Source organism: Leishmania martiniquensis, chromosome 36 (assembly GCF_017916325.1).
Source record: "Leishmania martiniquensis isolate LSCM1 chromosome 36, whole genome shotgun sequence".
NCBI lineage: Eukaryota > Euglenozoa > Kinetoplastea > Trypanosomatida > Trypanosomatidae > Leishmania > Leishmania martiniquensis.
This window is the reverse complement of record NC_090171.1, coordinates 2,015,315-2,035,241: the sequence shown is the minus strand read 5'-3', so window position 1 is coordinate 2,035,241 and position 19,927 is coordinate 2,015,315. Positions and strand designations below refer to the sequence as shown.

Below are 19,927 nucleotides of genomic sequence, written 5' to 3'. Positions count from 1 at the left end.
ATGCTGTTGATTAGAGCACCTCTTCCCTTATGACGGGGTCGCCTCCGCACAGTATCTCTCAGGGCCCTCGTCGACCCCTCCCCTCTTCGTTGCTGTCTAATGCAGAGCCTCCCCTGACGATGATAGCAGGCCAAGTACCGAGGGCCTCATGACTTCACAGAGGCGTGTTGCATCTGGTGGCGGCAACCCGTCCCCGCGTGGGAAGTGGGAGTAACCTGCCTTACTCGATTTGTTCGCGCCACCCAAACTATGGGCAAGCTATCTGCATGACTCGAACGCTCCCCACCAGGTCCTCGCTGCCTATTGGTGTGTGAGGTCTGAGTCGCCACCGCGTCTGAACGCAGTACATCGAGGGATCAGTGAGGCAGGTGGGGGCCAGGGTTCGAGCCAGAGACCGTGCTGAGATGAAAGAATTGTGTGCACTGCTTTCGCACGTGTGTGCCCTTACGGCTGCTTCATACCATCAGGCGCAGGTGTGTGTGTGTGTGTGGGCGTATATGACACGTTTGACTTCGTCTCTTTGGGCTCATGTGACCGATCTCCCCCTCCCCCCAAAAAAGCCCCAGAGAGAAGAGAGTGGAAGGCGCAGCTGTTAGAGGTGGGCAGTTAACGCACACCGCCACGCACAAGGAAGGCAACGGGCAAAAAAAATGTTGAGTAAAAGAACCACCGAGACGGCATCAACGGCGAGGCGGACGCGCGGAAACGTCGGCTCAGCGGCACTGTTTTGTTGTTGCTCGCATGTATCGGTGACCAGGGGTTTCGGCTCTTCTCGGAATCGAACGCGCCCGAGGGTGCGCACGGTCTATGCAATGCGCGTTGCCCTCTTCTATTGCCTTTCCTGGGAAGTCGCGCTTACCCCTGTTTCTCCTCCCTTTTCCTTAATCCGCCACTTCCCTCCCTTCCTCCAACTTACCCACGTCATAGGGCGTAGGGCCGGGCGTGCGCGCATCGTCTCTCGACTCATGTGTCCAGCGCGGCTTTCCTCTTCCCTGTGACACCCATGCGCTGCGAAGTTTACAATGCGCCCATTAATGCCATCGCGTGTTCCAGCACTGGCGGTGAGGTCTACTTCGCCACAGGCAACATTGTTTATTGCAGTGGAACAGCCTCTCTTACCGGCACCGCATCTGTGCAAGAGCCTCAAGCTGCTTCCGCCACCGTGCGCTTTGCCACTGCCTCGCCGAGCACCACCATTAGTGCTGTTAGTGTGGCGCACCTTTCTCCACACCTTCCAATCGTGTTCATGGGCGCAGCGGATCATGTGCTCGCTCAGTGTGGCACCGTCGGCGATCCGTCAAAGTGCTCTTGCCGAGTTGTTCTCCATACCGACGAAGGTCGTGTACTGCGCATCGTTGTCGACGAACAAAGAGGCGTCGTGCACGTTCTCACCGACTCGAATGAGTCATTCTATGGCTCGCTAAGCGATGTCGCGCAGGCGCTCGGCGCACAGACGGCTTCCGGCGGCTACGATGTGTCAGATCGCTGTGTCTTCGCGCGCATCAGAGGCCCGCGGATAGGCGTTGTGCTCGCCGCGGATTGTCTCGTACAGGATCTGCTCTCACCAGGGGGGCATAAGGACGCCCCCACTGCCGTGGCAGGCGGGATCGATTATGGGGCGTGCCGCTGTTTTGCGGGCACATACGCCGGTGACATTGTTGAGTGGGAGGCCTCGACCCCTGTTGACTGGGCGAGTGTGACTGGCACAGCGTCAGCGCAGTCGCGCAGGTCGCATGCGCGGACGGGGACTCTTGTGTCTCGGGTGCAGGCCCATCCCAGCGGCTGCGCCATCTTTTCCGTTCGGGTGAAAGCGACTTCTTTAGTGCCGTGCGGGGCTTTCAGTGCGGAGTCCAAGGCCACCCCGCTCGCATGTATGCACCTCGTTACCTGTAGTGATGACCGGTCGGTGGCACTGTATGAGCGGCGCTGCTCGACCGCATCCGACGCCGCCGCCTTAAGAAGGAGCGCAGAGGCGTCGGAAGGCGGCTGGGTGCTTTTATGGCGCGGTAGCGGTACCGACTTTGCCCGAAGTCGCATCTTCGACGTTGCGCTGCACCCCGTCTGGCGAGCGCGTGCGGCGACGATGCCTGACCTGCCTCGACCTCGTTGCTCTGTGTATGTGGGTGTTGCTGGTGAGGACGGCTCTGTGCAAGCGATCGAGGTGAACCTTAGCGAGGGCGGCAACTTGGATGCGGAGCCCCTGAGCAAGTGGACTCAATCTGACGGCCTGAGGAGGGTTGCAACACGGCGGCTTGTACGTCTTCATCAGCACCGCGGTCACGGTGTGTTTCGCGTGGCTTTTTCGGCCCCCTCACCGGAGTCTTTGACGCTCATCTCCGGTGGCTTTGACGGTGCTGTTTTCGCGCATACTCTATCGTTTATGCTCTGCCAGAGGGAGGACGACAGTGGGGGAGCGCTGCCGCTTCAAATACACGACGTAATGTCGCAGCGTCCGATTTTGGCGACTGCAAAGGGCTTCAATGGCACAGCTACCGAGGGAGGGGGGAAGCTGCAACGACATCCATCATCCAGCCCCTTCTCGCAGAAAGCTGACCAGGTGCGCGCGGTGCACGTAGACAGCGATGGGCTCCTACTCGTCTGCACCAGCCGTGCTTTGTGTGTACAGTGTGATTGTGCATCGCAGTGCAGCTGGTGGACTCCTCTAGCTACCGGGGCCTTACTGCAGCGAGGTGGAGGTACCTGGGCGGAGTCTGTGGTGGACTGGGGAGCGCCAGCGGCGTTGGAGAGCGTCGTAGCGCGTTGCTGCGTGCCCTCTGTAAGAGGGTCGAGGGAGGCGCCTGTCGGATGCGCGTTGGTTGGGACGACAACCGGCGCCCTGTGTGCCGTACCGTACAGCTACGCCAGCGCAGAGCTCGACTCTTTTCGCCCTGTCGCTGCGTTCTCGGCAACGCACTCGAGCCGTCCAGATTATGAAGGGCGGCTGTCGACGTCAGCTCTTACGCCCTTTGGCAAAATCACCCACGTGGCCACACTGCGGGTGCCTGAGGGCCATGCCACTGACGCCGCCCGCGCGTTCAGGGGCGGCAACGATGCAGTGGCAGCTCACTCGACCGCCGCCACTACGAGCGAGTTCCTTGTGGCTACAAATCACGTACGTGACACGATTGTGCTCTCGAGGCTGTTGCTCACCTTGCGGTGTGCTTGTGGGAGTGTGGCGCCCGCTTGCGCGGGTGATTTGTGCGTCGAACTCGGCGCGAGCGCTGTGTGGTACACGCTCAACGTCTACAGTAACTGCCCCGGACCTCTAACGACGGCGCTGTCGTTGCTCCTCCTCTTCGGTGGGCGCTATGGCGCAAGTGAGCGTGACGATGGTCGTGACGGTGTGAAGGATGATGTGGCGATGCCGCTCTGGCTGCTTGTTGGAGACAGGAATGGGCGCCTTCTGGGCAAACGGCACGATGTGACGAGCTACCCTCACGACTCCGTTGGAAATCCTCTCGATTCGGGCGCGCTGCCTGCCGCTACCTCCCTGCAGGCGGTTGCCACTGTGAACTGTTACGTCTTTGCCGAGCACCTACGCATCGCCATCTCGGCTGTCTGCGCCGAGAACGGCGGGTGTGCGACCGCTGCCGGTGGCGCAGGGGTGCCAGGGACCATCCTCATCACGGTGGCTGGAACAGGTGGTGTGCTTGAGTACCTCTATTTGCATCCCGCTCCCTCTTTGGGCACGGGCGGAGCAGGGGAGGCGGCCCCCTTGCCACCGTCCTCGAAGGAGCCGCTGCGGCTCCCCTTTGAAGTTTCCTCTGTTCTCTACGTGTCGCCATGGCTGTGGGTGGTGCAGTGCGGCACCACCGTCTCTATCCTTCAGCGCGTTCCGGGGCAAGCGTCGTGGGTGCCGGTGGGCAGCTGCGACGAGGTTCGCGCACCACGGCTTCTGACTGCACGCGTCGTCGCCGCCTCCCCCCATGGTAGCGCGATCGCGTTCTTTGCGCACTGCTCTGACGGCCGAACGGTGAAGCGAGTGACGGTACAGCCAGGCCTTGCTGCTATGCCGCGGCCAGCGCCGCCACTGCGCAGTGCCCAGACTACTCTGCTCCACGGGTTGGGCTTTCCAGGCAAGGACCACAACTGCGTTGCGTACGCGCCAGCGCCACTTCATTGCCTTTTGATTGGCAATGAAGACAGCAGTCTTGCCTTGTATCCGACCCGGGCTGCAAGGGGGCCTGGGGAGGTGCCGCATGCGCATTCTGTGTATAGTGGCCTGCTGACTCCGTTGAACGTGTGTGGCGCCCATCACTCGAATATCCTGGCAATCGCCGTGCTGCCCCACGCCGAGGCGGATGGGCTGCGGTTCGTTTCGGTTGGCGGTGGGGCCGCCGTGAACCTGTGGTCCGCTCGTCTGACTTCCAGCCCTCTGCGGCTCCTGGACTGGTGGTGCGGTAGCGGCTCCCCGTCGTCGCGAAACGCCGCGGCATTACTGCCGGAGGGCGCTTGTGGAATCGCTACAAAGCGTGAGGGTGTGTCGGATGAGCCTCGTATCAGCAGCGCGTGCTTTCAGAGGCGGCGTGAAAAGCGGGCTGTGACGGCGCCTGCGCCGCTGACCCTCACAGATCGTGTTCCGCGTTTCATGGCGGTGACCGCGTTGAATTCGGCAGAGATCGCTGTCGGCGGTAGCGACGGAACGGTGCTCTTCTTTCACGTGTGCGAAGGAGGGAGGAGAGGACGCGCGCCTCAGCCAACGGCCGCCACGCTGCATCTTCAATGGCGAGGAGTATTGAACGCGGAGCGGGCAAAGCCGATCATGTGCATCAACAGCGTACACCATGACGGTCGGGACGCGTTGGGGTGCACCGCAAACGTGGATGGTACGCCTTTGTGGGTATTGGCGGGGGACACAAACGGCGTGGTTTATGCCGTGGACGCCGTATCGCACGTCGTGCACTCCCACACGCGAGTGGAGCAGTCGTGCGTGAACGCCATCAGCGAAATCCAACGAATGCCAACGGTGTCGCCATCTCACACAGAGGCACGGATGCAGCAGTGGCGGTTTGTGGCACTGCACGACTCTGGGGTTGTGCACTTGGTGGAACTGAGGTTGAGTGCGGTGCAAGACGGAAGTATGCAGACTGCTGAGTTGCTGCTCCTCTGGAGCACCTCCACTGGCTTGACGGCAGGGAGGAGTGCTCACTGGCCCGCGCTGTCACATCCGCTCGTCGTAGTCACCGAGGAGCGCGTCATCGAGTTTGATCCAGAGGCAGCGCAGCGCGGGGAGCTGCGTCACGGGCGCGTGCAACGCGTGAGTGTGCGCTGCGTGAGCGGGTCTGCCGTTGTGACCGAGGGGCCAAGTAGTAGACAGCTGGCGACTGGTTCACAAGTGGCCGTTGTGGGCCAGGGATTCGAGCTTATTGGGGTGTGAGAGGGGGGACATGGGAGGGTAAGATGGGCATGTGGCCGATGGCATTGTGATGCGCGGGGTACGCTGCGTTTTCCACCCTTCCTCTTGCGGGGGTGTGTGACAGCGCGAACAGAGTGCTGCTGGTCGTGCGTTCCAGTCAGCGCACAGACATCAGAAGATGCGCTTGCCTGTGTGCTGCATCGCCATCGAATAAAAAAAATAACGGCGAGTCGGACGTGTAATCCGCTACGTGTGATCCAGCGCACTTTGAGCTCTCCATGCGTCTCACGCGCTTACGCGCCCCTTTTCCCCTTTAGTGGTGTACGTGAGGCCTCAGGAGGCACGGCTCCGGCGTCTCCACCCTCCCCTCCCTCCCCCCAAGCAGTCATCGTTGCCTTTGTCTCGGATGGTTGCTGTGCCAGAGGAGCAAGCCGACGCGAGTCACTGGCCGGCCATAGAGCGCCCGCTGCGCTCTTGCCTCCCTTCCCCTTACGAAGTGGTCTTTCGGGAGAGCCTTTCGGTGCTCTAGCTGTGCAAAACACAACACGTTATGTGTGTGTGTGTAAGTTTCTTTTGTGCAAAGTGAGGCGCCATGGGGTAGGGTCAGCGACGTGGCCGGACTCGACTTGTAGGGAGGCGGGCAGCGTCTTGCTGGCGCTGTGAATGTCGTCTGTCATTTCCCTCGTCTAATCCATCGATTTGGTTCCACACTGCGTTGGGCGCACCTCTTCATTTCTTTCTCTTGTGCACTATGCTCGCCTCTTCTGCGCTTCATGATTCCCCTCCTCCTCCTTGCTGATTCAGAGAGGTGCTGGTGCGGTCCCCGCCCCCTTCGGCTGCACAGCTGGGTCGCTCTGCACGGAGCGCGGCGCCACGACTGGCTTACCTCACGTCGTACGCGATCCTCATCCATGTCGGCGCTCGTATCGCTTGTCCAGCGGGCGGCCGTTATTACGAAGCCGTACAAGATACAGGATGCGGTGCTACTAATCAAGGCGCTCAGCGCGTTGCGGCTTCACCGGCCTGAGGTGAAGTTCATCTGCGAGAAAGCGAGCTTCTCACTCGCCTCTTCGCCTGCGGAGGTGCCAACGGCGGTGTTGGTCGACGCTGTGCATCAGCTCTGCACGCTCCAGTCTGCCCACCTTCCAGTCGTGCAGCGCGTTCTTGTGAGACGCTTTTGCGAGCTTCGACCCAAAGAGGGCGCCCAAAGCACCTGCCACCGGACATCGACGTCTTCGTGTTCTGTAAACCCGCGCACTGCCCAGAAGGCAGCGCTCGTTCTTGCAAAGTTGGGCCGCCATGCGGGACAGGAGGAGGCTACAGAGCACGTGCTGCGGCTGCTCCATGCAGTTTTGGAGCAGGAACCGGACGATGCGGCGCTGCACATAGCCTACGTGGCTCTCTACGCCAACTCTTCGCGCTGCACCAATCAGCGGCGATGGTGGGAAACAGCGGAGCTGCACAAGGTATCCTCACAGACTCTGCAGCACAGTCTCACGTTCATCTTAAAGAACCCGCAGACGTTTAGACGCGCGTCGGGTAATGTGGCGTGGCAGCTGCTGCACTTGCTGATCGTGCTGCCGCCGCAGGGAAGCAGCCCGCATATCCTTCAAGGCGATCAGGTCAACGTCTTTGAGAGGCATTGCTCTTCTGGGGCGCTGGCGCAGCAGGTGAGCGCCGGCGCCTACGTGCATTTTGTGCATGCCTTTGGTGCGGACGTATGCCGGCTAGATCTGCGGCGAGCCGTAACCCTTCTGGCGCCACTTGCGAGGGCCAAAGGTGAGGATTCTCTGGCGGTGCCGCTTACGCCAAGGCCACTGAATGTATACGACGCAACGAAACTTGTAGGCGCGTTGTCGTCCATGTTCTCCGTGCTTGCAGCGCACCCGTCGCGCTCGGCCTCCTTGGCCGCTGCGGGATGCCCAGTTGAGCAGCCTCCTGGCTGCCACACCTTCCCAGGAAGTGACAAGTTTTCTCTCGACAAGCATGAAGCATGGCTGGCGGTCGTGCAGCATTGCTTCACGATACTATGCGACTTGGTGAAATGGGAGCAGGTGCGACTCCGCAGCGCTTGCGCTGAGGATGACAGCTTGATGAGTGTGGTGGTATCCCCTGATCAATTTCTCGTAGCAGCGCTGCTTGACAGCTATGCACGAGGCTACGCCGTTGCGCTTGAGCAGTCGGACTCTTGTGGCGGGCGAAGGGGCACTGCCCTGTCATTGTTTACCTCGTCAGCGTCCGTTTCTGCGCTTCTCGAGTTTGTGCCGCTGCTCTCCGAGCCGCCACCGACCATGATATCGTGGATGCTGCGATCTCTTGCTTTACTGGGTCGACAGCAGGGCGTGGGCTGCGCTCAGGTCGAGCGCAGCGCTGCCTTCCTCCTTCGGTGGTATCTCTCTGCCCCTTCGAAGAAGCGATGCTTGCGTTCTAACGTCGAGACGCTGTACGCGTACGCGTGTCTTTGCGGCTCAATGGGAGGCGTTCAGGGACGTCGCAGATGTTTTTTCAGCGCTGCCGCAATAGCGACGCAGGAGCGGCCGACATCGCACCGCCTTCCACCGCTTGGTGCCTTGGATTCGATCATTCGCGAAGTCTCGTCGCGCCTGCGCTTCAGCCATTCCACCGCCCCTGGAAAGCCGCAGATGGAGGATGTGGACATGCTCCTCGCCACACTTCTCCATCTGCATTCGAGCATGTTTCCAGCCGCAGAGGCGCTCGCTACCGCGCCGAAGGAGTTGCCGGAAGTGGTGCCGCTTCTCGGTCAGCTGCAGAGTACCCTCGCCGCATACTACTGCGACAGAGCTTTGAGTGCGTCGAGTGTAGAGTCGGCGGCTGACGTGGCGGTGCGCGCTGCGCGTCTGCATGTCCTGAGAGGACTTGTGCAGAATGCACAGTTTTCTTGTTGGCGCTCTTGCGCTGTGCTGGCAAAGGCGGCAGAGAGGGCGACCGAGCAAGTTGCAAGGATGCCGTCGCTCGTATCGTCGTCGTCTATGCTACGGGCTCTGGCAGTGCTGGGGCGGGGCCAGCAGGCTAGCGTGGCGACCTCGTTGTCCCCGACGACGTTCAATGCTTCCCTCCTGTCCACCCTATGCCATCGATACCAGCAGTACATCGGCGAGGTTGTGCAGGCGAGCGGGAGACGCGAGGAGGTGTCCAATGTGGTGCGTGTCCTTTGGCGCGCGCGGCAAGCCGGTGTGCAGCTCGTCTTTGCAGACTCGGTACACGAGGACGCCTCGATGGAGGCCAACAGCGTCCTTTTCGACGTTCATGATAGTCGGCCACAGCTCCAGTTCCCTGCTCGCTTGTGCCGCATGGAGCACCTTACCTGCTGCGCCGCAGCCGATCTGCTGCACCTGCTGGCGGAGTCGCAGCTGAACTGCCCGGAATCTGTCCAGCTCCCACCTCACACCGCTTATCATCTGCGCGTTACACTGTTGGATAAGTTGGCGGCATGCGTTGATCTGGAGTGCGTCATACGACTCGTGCGCTCAAACGCGACGCCTGCAATCTCACAGGTAGTCTTTCCGCAGAAGGAAGAGCTCCATCGCTTGATGCGCTGTGTGGAAGTGGCCATTTCTTTCGTGCTCCACGATGCGATGCAGAGGGGCATGGCGGACTCAGCAAAGGGGTCCCGGAGAGGTGACTGCCAGGAGCCGGCCAGTCGATTGCTTCACGCTTTGGCCGAGTCGCAGTTATTCTTTCGCTTACCGGAGCTCGCCTCGGGTGAGAAGAGTGGTGGACTGCGAGGCCGCGCTCTGCAGCTCGCGCAGTTCCTCGAGGGCAGCGGACGCAAAGCGGATGAGGTGGCAGTACTCAAGATGAGACTCCTGTGCGGCGGCGCTTTGTGACGCGAAGCCAGCCCTTGCTGGCGAGCCCAGGCGCGCGTGTGGTGGTGCGAAGGGAACTCAGCACACAGCGGCCCGAGCACTCCTCTCGCAAAGGGCAGTGGAGGAGGCGGGTATGCATCGAGCACTGCTATATGCTGTCTCGTGGGAACGAAGAGGCCGGCTGCGCACCAATGGGGCCGTGAACGTCGCCGATGGGCTGCGTCCAGCGTGTTCCGTCTCGAACAGATCTGAAACGGCACTCTTTAAATCTTTGCCGGGTAAACTGAGGGGTGCTCGCTAGGGGTAGAAATCACTCTTGTGCGATTCGCATCACATCAACAGCACTCTCCTTGCGGCTTCTTCTATCTGCAGTGGGTTGATGATGTGGAACACCGACGGCGCTCTTGTGCGCGACCGTGGCCTTCCCTTTTCCATGGCTGTGCTCTTGACGACACTCTTCCGGCTCTCTCTCTTTTTCGCCACTTTCCTCGGACGGCTCCCCTCGCATACACCCGCTGATCATGCGCCGCGGGACTTTGATGCGTGAACGAGACACATCTGCCCTCCAAACGGTTTCTTTCGATCTATCAAACGCGCGTGCACACACACACACACACACTCACGCTTGCTCGTGTGCGTGCGCCTCTATTCCTCTCTCTCTGTCTCTATCTTCGGGTGAGCAATGTGCGCACGCTTCGAGTCACGGTCATCATCTGTGCAAGAGATGACCGAGGCCAAGAAAGAAGAGGACAGCGCGACTCCTCGAGCGCTGACGTCCTCTACCAATGCGCTCCAGCGTAACGGTAGCGTGTCTAAAGATGTTGCAGATATGTCGGAGCTAGTGCCGCTACTTCAGCGCAGCCGCTCACAGCGATTTCCTCTGCCGTCGTACGCGCTCGCCCCCGAGATGCCGCTGCCTCTCTGGCAGCGTGTAGCTCTCTCTTCCCTGCAGTCACGTGAGGCGTCGCTCCTGACGCAGCGAAAGTTCAGGCACATTCGCCAGACCCTCAGCCGAGACCTCATCCGCTACCACGCGGAGCTACAAAAGCGGGCGGAGAAGCAGCGCCAACAGCAACGGGAGGCGCGAGCACGGGCTGGAGAGCGCGTTGCGGCCGGCGTGCGCCGGTACTGGTCCAGGCGTGGCGACGCATACCAGCAGCTGGCAAAGGTCGAGTTCGACGTAATGAAGCACCAGCATGACCGCCGCAAGCAGGAGGACCTGCTGCGCGAGACGGAGGAGCTGACGCGAAAGCTTCTCGAGAGCATCTTGAGCACCAGCCGCAAACTATGCACTGCCGCTGAGGCGTCATCCGTGACAGGTAGCGCCGCCACCGGCAGTTCTGGTGAAGTGCACTACCCCACATCAGGTGCGCCTCCAGCCGACAATGCGTCACCCGTGTTCCTGGCGGCTGCCCCGTCGCAACCGTCCTTCTGGGATAAGGTCGGCGATGACGATGGGGCCCCGATAGAGTCCGCGCTTTCGCTGCTTGACACGGAGAGTGGGCAGCGGCCGCTGCGGCACTATCAGCGCTCTGCCTTACGATGGATGGTTCACCTGTACGAGAACAACCTGAATGGCATTCTCGCTGACGAGATGGGGCTCGGTAAAACAGTGCAGACGATTGCGCTGCTCTGCTACTTCGCCGAATACCGCAACGACTGGGGACCGCACTTGATCGTGGTCCCCACGACTGTCGTACTGAACTGGAAGGCAGAGCTGGAGCGATGGGCGCCGGGGCTTAAGGTGCTCACGTACATCGGGCCTACGAAGGAGCGGCATCAGCTGCGCAAAGGGTGGACGAGTGAGGACGCCTTTCACGTGTGCGTGACTTCGTACAACTTGGTGGTGCAGGACCGCAAGGTGTTCCGCCGCCGTCCGTGGGGGTTCCTGGTGCTCGACGAGGCACATCACGTAAAGAACTTCATGAGCCTCAAGTGGCAGTCGCTCTTCGACCTGCAGGCAGAGTACCGCCTACTGCTGACCGGCACCCCACTGCAAAACTCAATCATGGAGCTCTGGTCCCTCTTCCACTTCCTCCTCCCCTTTGCCTCGGCGTTTCGCTCAAACACGGAGTTCAAGGAGTGGTTCAGCAACCCGATGGACGAGATGATTACGGGACGGTCGACGCTGAACGAGGATATAGTGCGGCGCCTGCAGGCTCTCATTCGGCCATTCATGCTGCGGCGTCTCAAGAAGGACGTTGAGACCCAACTGCCCACGAAAACGGAGAAGGTCGTGCTCTGCCACCTGTCGCGCCGCCAGCGCTCCCTGTACGACGACTACATGCAACTCGCCGAAACGCAGCAAAAGCTGCGCGGTGGCGGAGGCGCGGGTGGTGTGCTAAGCGTGCTACTGGCTCTTCGAAAGGTATGTGACCACCCAGACCTTTTCGAGGAGCGCCCCACCACCTCTCCGCTGGTGCTCAGCTACGACGCTGCCGTTGTGCAACGCGTGCCGCGTCAGGTGCTTCTCCTCGATAACGATGACCGAGGCAGGCGGCGTTTCCCGTGGATCCAGGTGCTTGATGTCAACGACGATGGCGGCAGGGTGGGCAGGACGCGAGAGCAGACGGAGGAGGTGAAGGGAGCGGACTGGACGATCCGTGAGTGCGAGGGACGACCAGAGCTATTCCTCTCTGGCGCCGGGTCCGCAGCGCCGTGGTGGCTTTTCCTCACTACCATAGAGCGGCCTGATGTGCCGACGGCGGATGCGATGGCGTTATTTTCCGAGCGCTTTAGTCCTTCCCTTTTCGAAGCATCCGCACAGCCCCACAACGAGGTCGTGTCGTCTGCTTATGAGCGGCGTGTCTGCAGCGTTGCCCTGAGCGCGGCCTTCGCAAGCGTCTTGGCACAGGTCCAGCAGCAAAGCCGCTCTCGGCAAGACCACACCATTCTCGCGCAATGGGAGCGCTACCGGGCTATTCAGGCTGCGCGGAACACGTATCTGCCACCGACATGTCGCTTGACGTTGCAACAGACCGTCTTAGCGAAGCGGCACCCGTCTCTCTGCCCGTCCCTTTCCGCGCGCGCCGCCGCGCTGCTTCCTGTACTTGAGCGGGTATGCGTGTACGTCCCCGCGGTGTTGGCGGCGCGCCCACCGAGGCTGCATTGGTCGCTTCCGATTGCTCACCCAGGGTCATTCGAGGCTCTCGGGCGTGAGGGGTGCGCGCCTCTGATCGGTGCCGTTGCCCAAGCTCAGGATGCTGCACAGGGCGATCGTGCGGCACCGCGGCGATGCTACGATGCTGCCTTCTTTATGCAGGAGCTTTGGCCCATCCAGGTGCGACGCAGCTTCAGCTTCCCGGACAAGCGTCTTCTGATCCACGACTGCGGCAAGCTACAGTTTCTCGAAACGGCGCTGAAGGAGATGCGGCACAACGGGCACCGTGCGCTTATTTTCACTCAATTCGTCCAGATGCTGAACATCCTGGAGCGCTTCCTTGCCTTGATTGGGATCAAGTACGCACGTCTCGATGGCTCTACCAGGGCAGAGCTGAGACAGCAGTATGTCGACCGCTTCAACGCCGACCCGCGCATCACCTGCATGATTCTTTCCACGCGCTCTGGCGGCATCGGCCTCAATCTCACCGGCGCCGACACCGTCATCTTCTACGACAGCGACTGGAATCCCACCATGGATCTACAGGCGCAGGACCGATGCCACCGGATTGGGCAAACCCGCCCAGTCACCATCTACCGCCTCATCAGTGAGCACACCGTCGAGGAGAGCATTCTGGAGAAGGCGCGAGAGCGCAAGAAACTGAACAACGTCGTCATCCGCGGTGGCCAGTTCCACTCCATTGCCGGTGTGAGCGAGCATTACGACGACAGCGCCGCCGCCTTCGCGGCCCTTTCGAACCCGGTAAATCTCCGCAGCTTCTTTCACGATTTAGACGAAGACGCCACAGTGACCACCGCTACAGCTGCGTCTTCCGCCCTCTTCAGCGGCGGGGGTGTGACGGCATCGTCGCCACTGGACGTCATTGAGGCAATGGCGGACGTGGAGGATGCGGAGGATCGCGCCGCTGGTCAAGAGCTGCAGCGCGAACTTGCTGCCCATGCCGCGGAGGAAGCGGAGGGGGAGAGCGACGAGGAAGCTAGCGGGTCGCCACGCCCAGGGGGAGTCGCGCGCCACTCCTTTGCGAGAGAGAAAGCGCTCGGGCTGCCTGCTACGCGTGCCGTCAGCGACGATACAAAGTGGAAGGTGCGGTTGCCAAACTCATTACTTGATGAATTCATATGGTCGCCGACCAACCCCAGCAGCGACGCTGACTTTCACGGAAGCGAGGGCGCCCGGGCCGACTCACTCGCTGCAGCGCAAAGCTCGTCTGCCGCTACAATTCTTCTCGCGGTACGCAAACGTCAGCGTGAGGTAGCCTTAAAGGCACACGCCCCTGTGGATCAGTTCCTAGCCTTCCAGTACGGCCGTTGCCACCGTGCAGACGCCGAGGAAAGGTATAATGCGCTGGCGATGTCGTATGAGGCGCAGATGAACCGCAGCGTCGGCGACGGCTTCGACCGAGAGAAGGCACGCGCGGACGTGTTCCGACCGCGGTTCCGTGCCGAGTACCGGCTGGGCGCCTGAGGTTCGGGAAGAGGAATACCAGTATTGCTGAGCGCCGTCGTGCCTGTGCCTTTCCTAGTTGGCGGCAGTCTGAGTGGCCCTCGTCTTGCCCGACAGTGGCCGCTCGCTCCCCCTCCTCCTCCCCTTTCCCTCATTGCTGCTACGGCGGTGGCGATGCACGAAGGGAATTGCCTGTAAGAAACTGAACCATGAACGAGAGGCGCACACCACTTTCGAGGTGCGTAGAGGTGCCAAGAGGGTCGTCAGGGAGCTCATCGTGACTGCATAATAGCACACGTGTGGATGCCCCCCCTCCCTCCCCTTTTTTCTTGGTGTAGGGATGAGGGTGCGGTGGTGGAGGAGCCAGAGTTAGCCGTAAACGAGACGTATCGTTTGCGTCTCTGTACAGCTGCTGGACGCTCACGTAACCCATGTGCCAAGATGGATGCCCACACTTTCTCTCTCTCTTGCTGGCGGTGCCTCACTCTAAATGTTTATGTGCCCCCTCGCATCTTGCGCATAACAGCGTCCATCATCTCTTCTCGCACTTTTTCTTTCTATTATAAATCTTTATATTTGCCGCTTTCGCCGAGCGTGCAGCATTCGCTCTCCCTCGCCCTCTTCTCTTTCTCTCTCTCACACACCTAAACTGACAAGGGTGCGCACACGCCCCCCCTCCCCCCAAGAAGCTCCCACGGTTGCTCTCCTGTTGGTGAACCACCTCTGACGCGGGGCTGTACTCACGTGACATAAGTCCCTCTCTCGCAAGCACCCGCAGTGGTCTCGGCCTTTACGATTAATCGCTTCTTCGGGTTTCTCTTGTTGGTGTTGCATGCAACGTTCTTTCGTTCTCCTCACTGCCGGTTAGTCCTGTCCCTTTCCCTCAAGTAAGCACCCACGCCCGCCTTTGCTGGCTCCCACGCGCCCGAATAGAGACGTTCGCTCGGCTTTCCGTCGCTTCGTATCTCGTTCCGCCGTCGCTCCTCCTCGGCTGATCGTCTCTGTCGTCCGACAAGCGCTCACCAATCCTTCGCGAGCGATCCATCGACGGTCGTCACATACCCGACACGTGTCACCGCACTTCCTGCAATCATTTCGTTTTCGGCTTGCACAAACACACACATACACGCACATACACGCACGTACGCACAACAGACGCTCACACAAACGGGGGGTGAGGGGGGAGACATCGCCACGCCTCCTTCCGCACGCACGCAAAAGAAGAAAGCGAAAGCGGCATCCGCGCACGACTGGCCCGTAAACGAAGACAGCAAAGCGGTAAGGGTGTCACGGCTGCTGCCTTCGCCAGAGCCTTCATCTTTACAGAGAACGACCCGAAGCGGAGACCAAGGAAAAAACGAAACACAACGGACGACAATGGTGCAGCACTTCGAAGTGAAGAACCCGGCGACAGGTGTCGTGGTGGGCAGATACATGCAGCAGCAGGCGTCGGATATTGCAAAGGCAGTGACAAACGCGCGGGTAGCGCAGAAGGCGTGGGCCATGCTGTCCTACGACGAACGAGCCGTACACTTGAGGAAGATGAAGACGTTCCTCGCCGCTAACGCCGATCGTGCGCGCGATGTGATCGTGTCTTGCAGTGGGAAAACACGCCAGGATGCTCTTGCGACGGAGGTCTTGTCGGGCGTCTTGGCGTGTGACTGGTACGCCAAGAACACCAAGAAGGCGCTGGCACCGCAGAAGCTGCCGGTCGGCTCCATCTTTTTTGCCAACAAGTCAAACACGATTTATTACCAGCCGGTCGGGGTAGTTGGCATCATCTCGCCGTGGAATTACCCCTTTGCCATCCCGTTTGGTGAGGTACTGATGGGGCTCATGGCCGGCAATGCGGTGCTGCTGAAGGTAGCCACCAACTCCACGCCTGTTGGGTGTTTCATTGAGGAGGTGATGCGAGCTGGTGAGTTGCCGACGGGGCTGTTTCAGCATCTCATTGTCAGCGGCGCCGAAGTTGGACCGGCGTTGCTGCAGTCCGGCATCAACAAGCTGTTTTTCACCGGCAGCGTCGGCGTTGGCAAGAAGCTCATGGCTGAGGCGGCCAAGACGCTGACACCAGTATCACTAGAGCTCGGCGGAAACGATGCGATGCTGGTGCTAAAGGACGCCTCGATTGAGCGCGCGGTAAACTGCGCTTGCTGGGGTGGATACCAGAATGCGGGCCAGAGCTGCGGCGGCGTAGAGCGCATCTATGTGGATCAGTCGATCTACCCGGAGTTCCTCGCGCAGCTGAAGGCTAAAACGGAGGCGCTGCGCCACGGCCCGGACACCGGCGTATTCGATGCGGACATGGGCTGCGTCACAACGAAGGATCAGTACGACACGATTGACGCGCAAGTGAAAGAGGCGGTGGCGCAAGGTGCCCATATCGAGGCGCAGAGCCGCCCAAGCGCGAGCTGCCCAAAGTACGGCCTCTTCTACCCTGCCACTGTTCTGAGTGGCTGTACGCCATCAATGCGTATTATGAGGGAGGAGACCTTTGGCCCCGTTCTCCCTGTCGTCCCCTTCGCTACGGAGGAGGAGGGAATTCAGATGGCGAACGACTGTACCATGGCACTCACGAGCAGCGTCCACTCTCGCAACATGAAGCATGCGAAGGAGGTGGCCATGCGGCTGGAGAGCGGCGTGGTCACCATCAACGATCACCTGTTTTCTCATGGAATGCCAGAGGCGCCGTGGGGTGGGTGGAAGGAGAGCGGCATCGGCCGTACCCATGGCTACCTGGGGCTGAAGGAGATGGTGAACGCCAAGTGCATCAACTCCGATGTGCTACCTTCCAGTTTTCTGCCTCGCAACCTGTGGTGGTACCCATTCACCCGCGAGTCGGACGCGATGCTTCGCCACCTGCTGTCCTTCGCCGCCCCAACTAGCATGAGCAAGATGCTGTCGAGTCTGTGGTATGTCGTGACGCATTGCATGTACATGTTCCGTCCGTGGAGCGTGAAGGAGAAACATGAATGAGTGCGTGCTCGGGAACAGCGCAGGCTCCACTCAGGCCTCACGGGCGGAGGAGAGGCAGTGCACATCAACACCACTCGATGTGCCTGCGGCCATGAATGATCGACATCGTTGCGAACACCGTGAGCGTCCGGTTTTTTTCTTTACAGCTTTGCTTTTACCCTTGCCTTTCTCTCTCTCTTCCTTATGATGCTGATCACCTGACCGTCGTATCCGGACTCGGTGCGCAATGTGTGCGAGGGCGAAGCAACCTGCAACCTGCTCTGGAGCTACCATGGAGGAGGGGCTCCTTGGTGCCGGCGGAGAGGCGCGTGCCGTCTCTTTGCCGACGGGAGTTGCGTTCGCAATTACGTACGGTGCCGCTCTGGACCAAATTCTATCGTCGATTCGACTTACACACACATGCGCGCCGACTCACCGTTATATATACACACATTTATTTATATCCTGGATTCTTCCGTGGCGTCGTTGCGGTGAGGGCGGACGTGATGCCTTACCTCAGCCCATGCCGTAGATGGTGGAATGGCGGTCGGCAGAGGGACGGAAAGCGGTGCACGGTCAGTCATGCTTCTCAGTGTAACCGTGAGGCAGAGGAGGGACGCAGCGTGGGGCTGTGTACGACGAAGTCATCGCCGTGGTGTCCTTCGCATGTGTCTGGTGCACGGGAAACTCTTCAAAAGAGCGCAAAAATAAGAAACGAAAGAAAAGCCCTTTTTTATTTGTGACTCTGCCTGACAGCTGTGCTGACGCCCCTCCCCTCCTCCCCCAGACTATGAGATGCGCATGCCGCGTAACCTCAACACCTTTTCTCTCTTTCTCTTTACACACATGTCGAGTGCCGCTCTCTCTCTGTGTGTCTGTGTGCCGTCTTCACAATCATGACTGCCGGCGGTGGGACGGGACTCCGCACTAATGGCTGATCGCCCGGTGGAAAAGATAGCTGAGGTTTCCTTTTTGTTATTGTTGACCTTCGAGTGACTGCACGCTGCGCTGCAACGCCGACACCACCCGACTCCCTCCGCCTCACCCCACAAAAAAACTTAACACTTAGTGCTTCTGAAATATATGTATATATATATACATATATATATATATGCATATACGGAGGCGGAAGCGTGCATGATCCATTAAGGAATGCTGCACGAAGCGTGCAAGCCGGCAAGGTGTTCAGAGCGAATGCATACGTGCTTGCGGTTCCTTGATGTTGTCATGATACGGCTCGCACGAACGGAACATCGGCACCGAACAAAGAAAAGAAGCGTATTGCGTACGTCACTTTTTCTCGGTATTGCTGCGTCTCCTCCTCTTGCCCTCGCTCGTTTAGTTTGAGAACACTGTTTCGTAGTGGCAGGCGCGCGTGGTCCTGAGCGCTGAGTCCTAAACACGCACACTCGGCGGTCACCTCACTTCTTGGTGTCTTCATCGAGGGTCGTGGCGTGCCGTCTTTGCTTCCCAGCGGGACGCCAGTGGAAGCGCTCAGAAGCATCGCCTGCGACCGCAGCACGAGCGACAACCTTTTCCTTTCGCCGCGCATTTCCTTTGCACTCTCCTTCGCCGATATATCCTCCCGCTCAACACGGCACTAAAGGGATGCAACATGGAGTCCATTGAAATCTTGCCAGAGGATCGTCAGCACATCGACTACCTCGCCGACCTCTTTGCGGTCATCATTGCTATTGAACAGATCGAGAAGGCCAACCGGCGCGACCTCATCACTCAAAGCCAGTACGATTCCACCGTTCGTAGACTTCTCGAGAAGTACAAGAGCACCGTGGCGCACCTGCAAAGTGCGCGCAACCCGTACTTCACGACGATTGATGACTTCTTTGAGAAGTACTGCACGCGTTGCCCGGCTGCGCGGGCGACTATTCGGGACGGTCCCATGATCAGCCCAAGCGAAAACAGCGCTCGCTTTTTGGCGCGTCAGTCAGTAGAATGCAGCGACCACTTCATCACCTTGTTGGACTCGCTGCGCCTCCAGCAGACTTCCGTCGACGTCCTTAACCCTCCTCTTGGCGACCTTCTGCAAGTACTGAGAAAGCTCGGCCTCAGCAACGAAGACTTTTGCGTGCGCTTGCAGAACTGGCAGCGACGTCTGGACAGCATGAGCGCCGCGGACATGCTGGATGAGTCGGCGACGCGCGACTTCGCCTACGACCTGGAGCGGGGGTATGCCTGCTTGAAAGCATTCTTGGAGAGCGATCCGACGCTGTCGAAGCGAAGGTAAGAGGAGGAAGCTGGAGCCTATTCTTGTACCTTTTCCTTGACCTCTCGGCACTCGGCAAGTCGGGTGACGGAGTGGAACACACACACACACACGCGCTCTCTCTCTACTGCAGTCGTGTTGCGGTGAGCGAAAGTGAAGGGTATGAGGCCGTCACGGGAGTGCTGGCCAAAAACGTTTCTACCTGATCGTGGGTTTCTCTGTCAAAGCAAAGGTGTGTCTGCCCCCCCCTCCCCCTCTCCTCGTCCTATGGAGAGAGGCAGTTGGTGTAGTCGCAGCAATCGCAGCGGAGACCCCCATCTGCGTGCGTGCGGCTGTCCCTTCCTCTCTGCCATGCATGGCATTCACTCTCTGTAGCCGCTTCCGCTTCTCTTTGCTTTCCCCCGCTGTTCGCGGTGCTCCCTCATTCGCGCCCCTTCTGGTGCTTCTCGATTACCTTACGCCTTTGTTTGCGCCTGTCTGCAGCGCCCAAGACGTATGCTCATGGGTGCGCAGGGTCACATGCGCCGACGTTGATGGCGGCGGTGTGACCAAATACACACACACATATATATATACTTGTTTGTGAGCATAGGAGGAAAGAGCAGCGGCTCGCTGCGATGTGAAAGTTTGTGAGTGCGGCACCCCTCCCCCACTCCCCCTCGACTCCTGTGAACTTCCAAACGACGCATCGTTCGAGGGGTGAAATCCCACTGCGCTCTCACTTCCCTTTTCGCGTGTGCCGGAGTCCTCTTCCTGCCCCATGAACACACCGCTTCCGCCCTTATTCGGGAAGACCATACAACCGTTCGGCGCACTTGTTGCACGACCCCTTCCCCCCCTTCGGGGCACAGACGGCGGAGTGCCTACAGAAGGATGCCCTCCTCTGCTCCTCTCCGCATCGGTGAGCATAACTGCGCGTTCTCTGTCGATGCGATCATGCCCGCGTGTTTCTCGCTTGCCTCATGCTTCTAGCTAAACCTGACTGCCTCTCCCACACACGC

At 59.8% G+C, this 19,927-nt stretch overlaps 5 protein-coding genes across 5 annotated transcripts; all 5 read left to right on the top strand.

The window, feature by feature from the left end:
• Nucleotides 1–1,003: 1,003 nt before the first annotated feature.
• Nucleotides 1,004–5,377, top strand: LSCM1_00553 (uncharacterized protein; the record flags this gene model as incomplete). Its single annotated transcript, XM_067318202.1, has 1 exon — nt 1,004–5,377. The coding sequence occupies one exon, from the start codon at nt 1,004–1,006 to the stop codon at nt 5,375–5,377; it is 4,374 nt and encodes a 1,457-aa protein (XP_067174307.1).
• Nucleotides 5,378–6,267: 890 nt separating this feature from the next.
• On the top strand, nt 6,268–9,204 carry LSCM1_00552 (uncharacterized protein; the record flags this gene model as incomplete). Its single annotated transcript, XM_067318201.1, has 1 exon — nt 6,268–9,204. One exon carries the CDS (start codon nt 6,268–6,270, stop codon nt 9,202–9,204), a length of 2,937 nt encoding a protein of 978 aa, XP_067174306.1.
• Nucleotides 9,205–9,907: 703 nt separating this feature from the next.
• Nucleotides 9,908–13,768, top strand: LSCM1_00551 (uncharacterized protein; the record flags this gene model as incomplete). The annotated part of the gene is made up of 1 exon (XM_067318200.1): nt 9,908–13,768. One exon carries the CDS (start codon nt 9,908–9,910, stop codon nt 13,766–13,768), a length of 3,861 nt encoding a protein of 1,286 aa, XP_067174305.1.
• A 1,356-nt stretch (nt 13,769–15,124) lies between these two features.
• Nucleotides 15,125–16,723, top strand: LSCM1_00550 (uncharacterized protein; the record flags this gene model as incomplete). The annotated part of the gene is made up of 1 exon (XM_067318199.1): nt 15,125–16,723. The coding sequence occupies one exon, from the start codon at nt 15,125–15,127 to the stop codon at nt 16,721–16,723; it is 1,599 nt and encodes a 532-aa protein (XP_067174304.1).
• Nucleotides 16,724–18,317: 1,594 nt separating this feature from the next.
• On the top strand, nt 18,318–18,947 carry LSCM1_00549 (uncharacterized protein; the record flags this gene model as incomplete). The annotated part of the gene is made up of 1 exon (XM_067318198.1): nt 18,318–18,947. One exon carries the CDS (start codon nt 18,318–18,320, stop codon nt 18,945–18,947), a length of 630 nt encoding a protein of 209 aa, XP_067174303.1.
• Nucleotides 18,948–19,927: the final 980 nt, after the last annotated feature.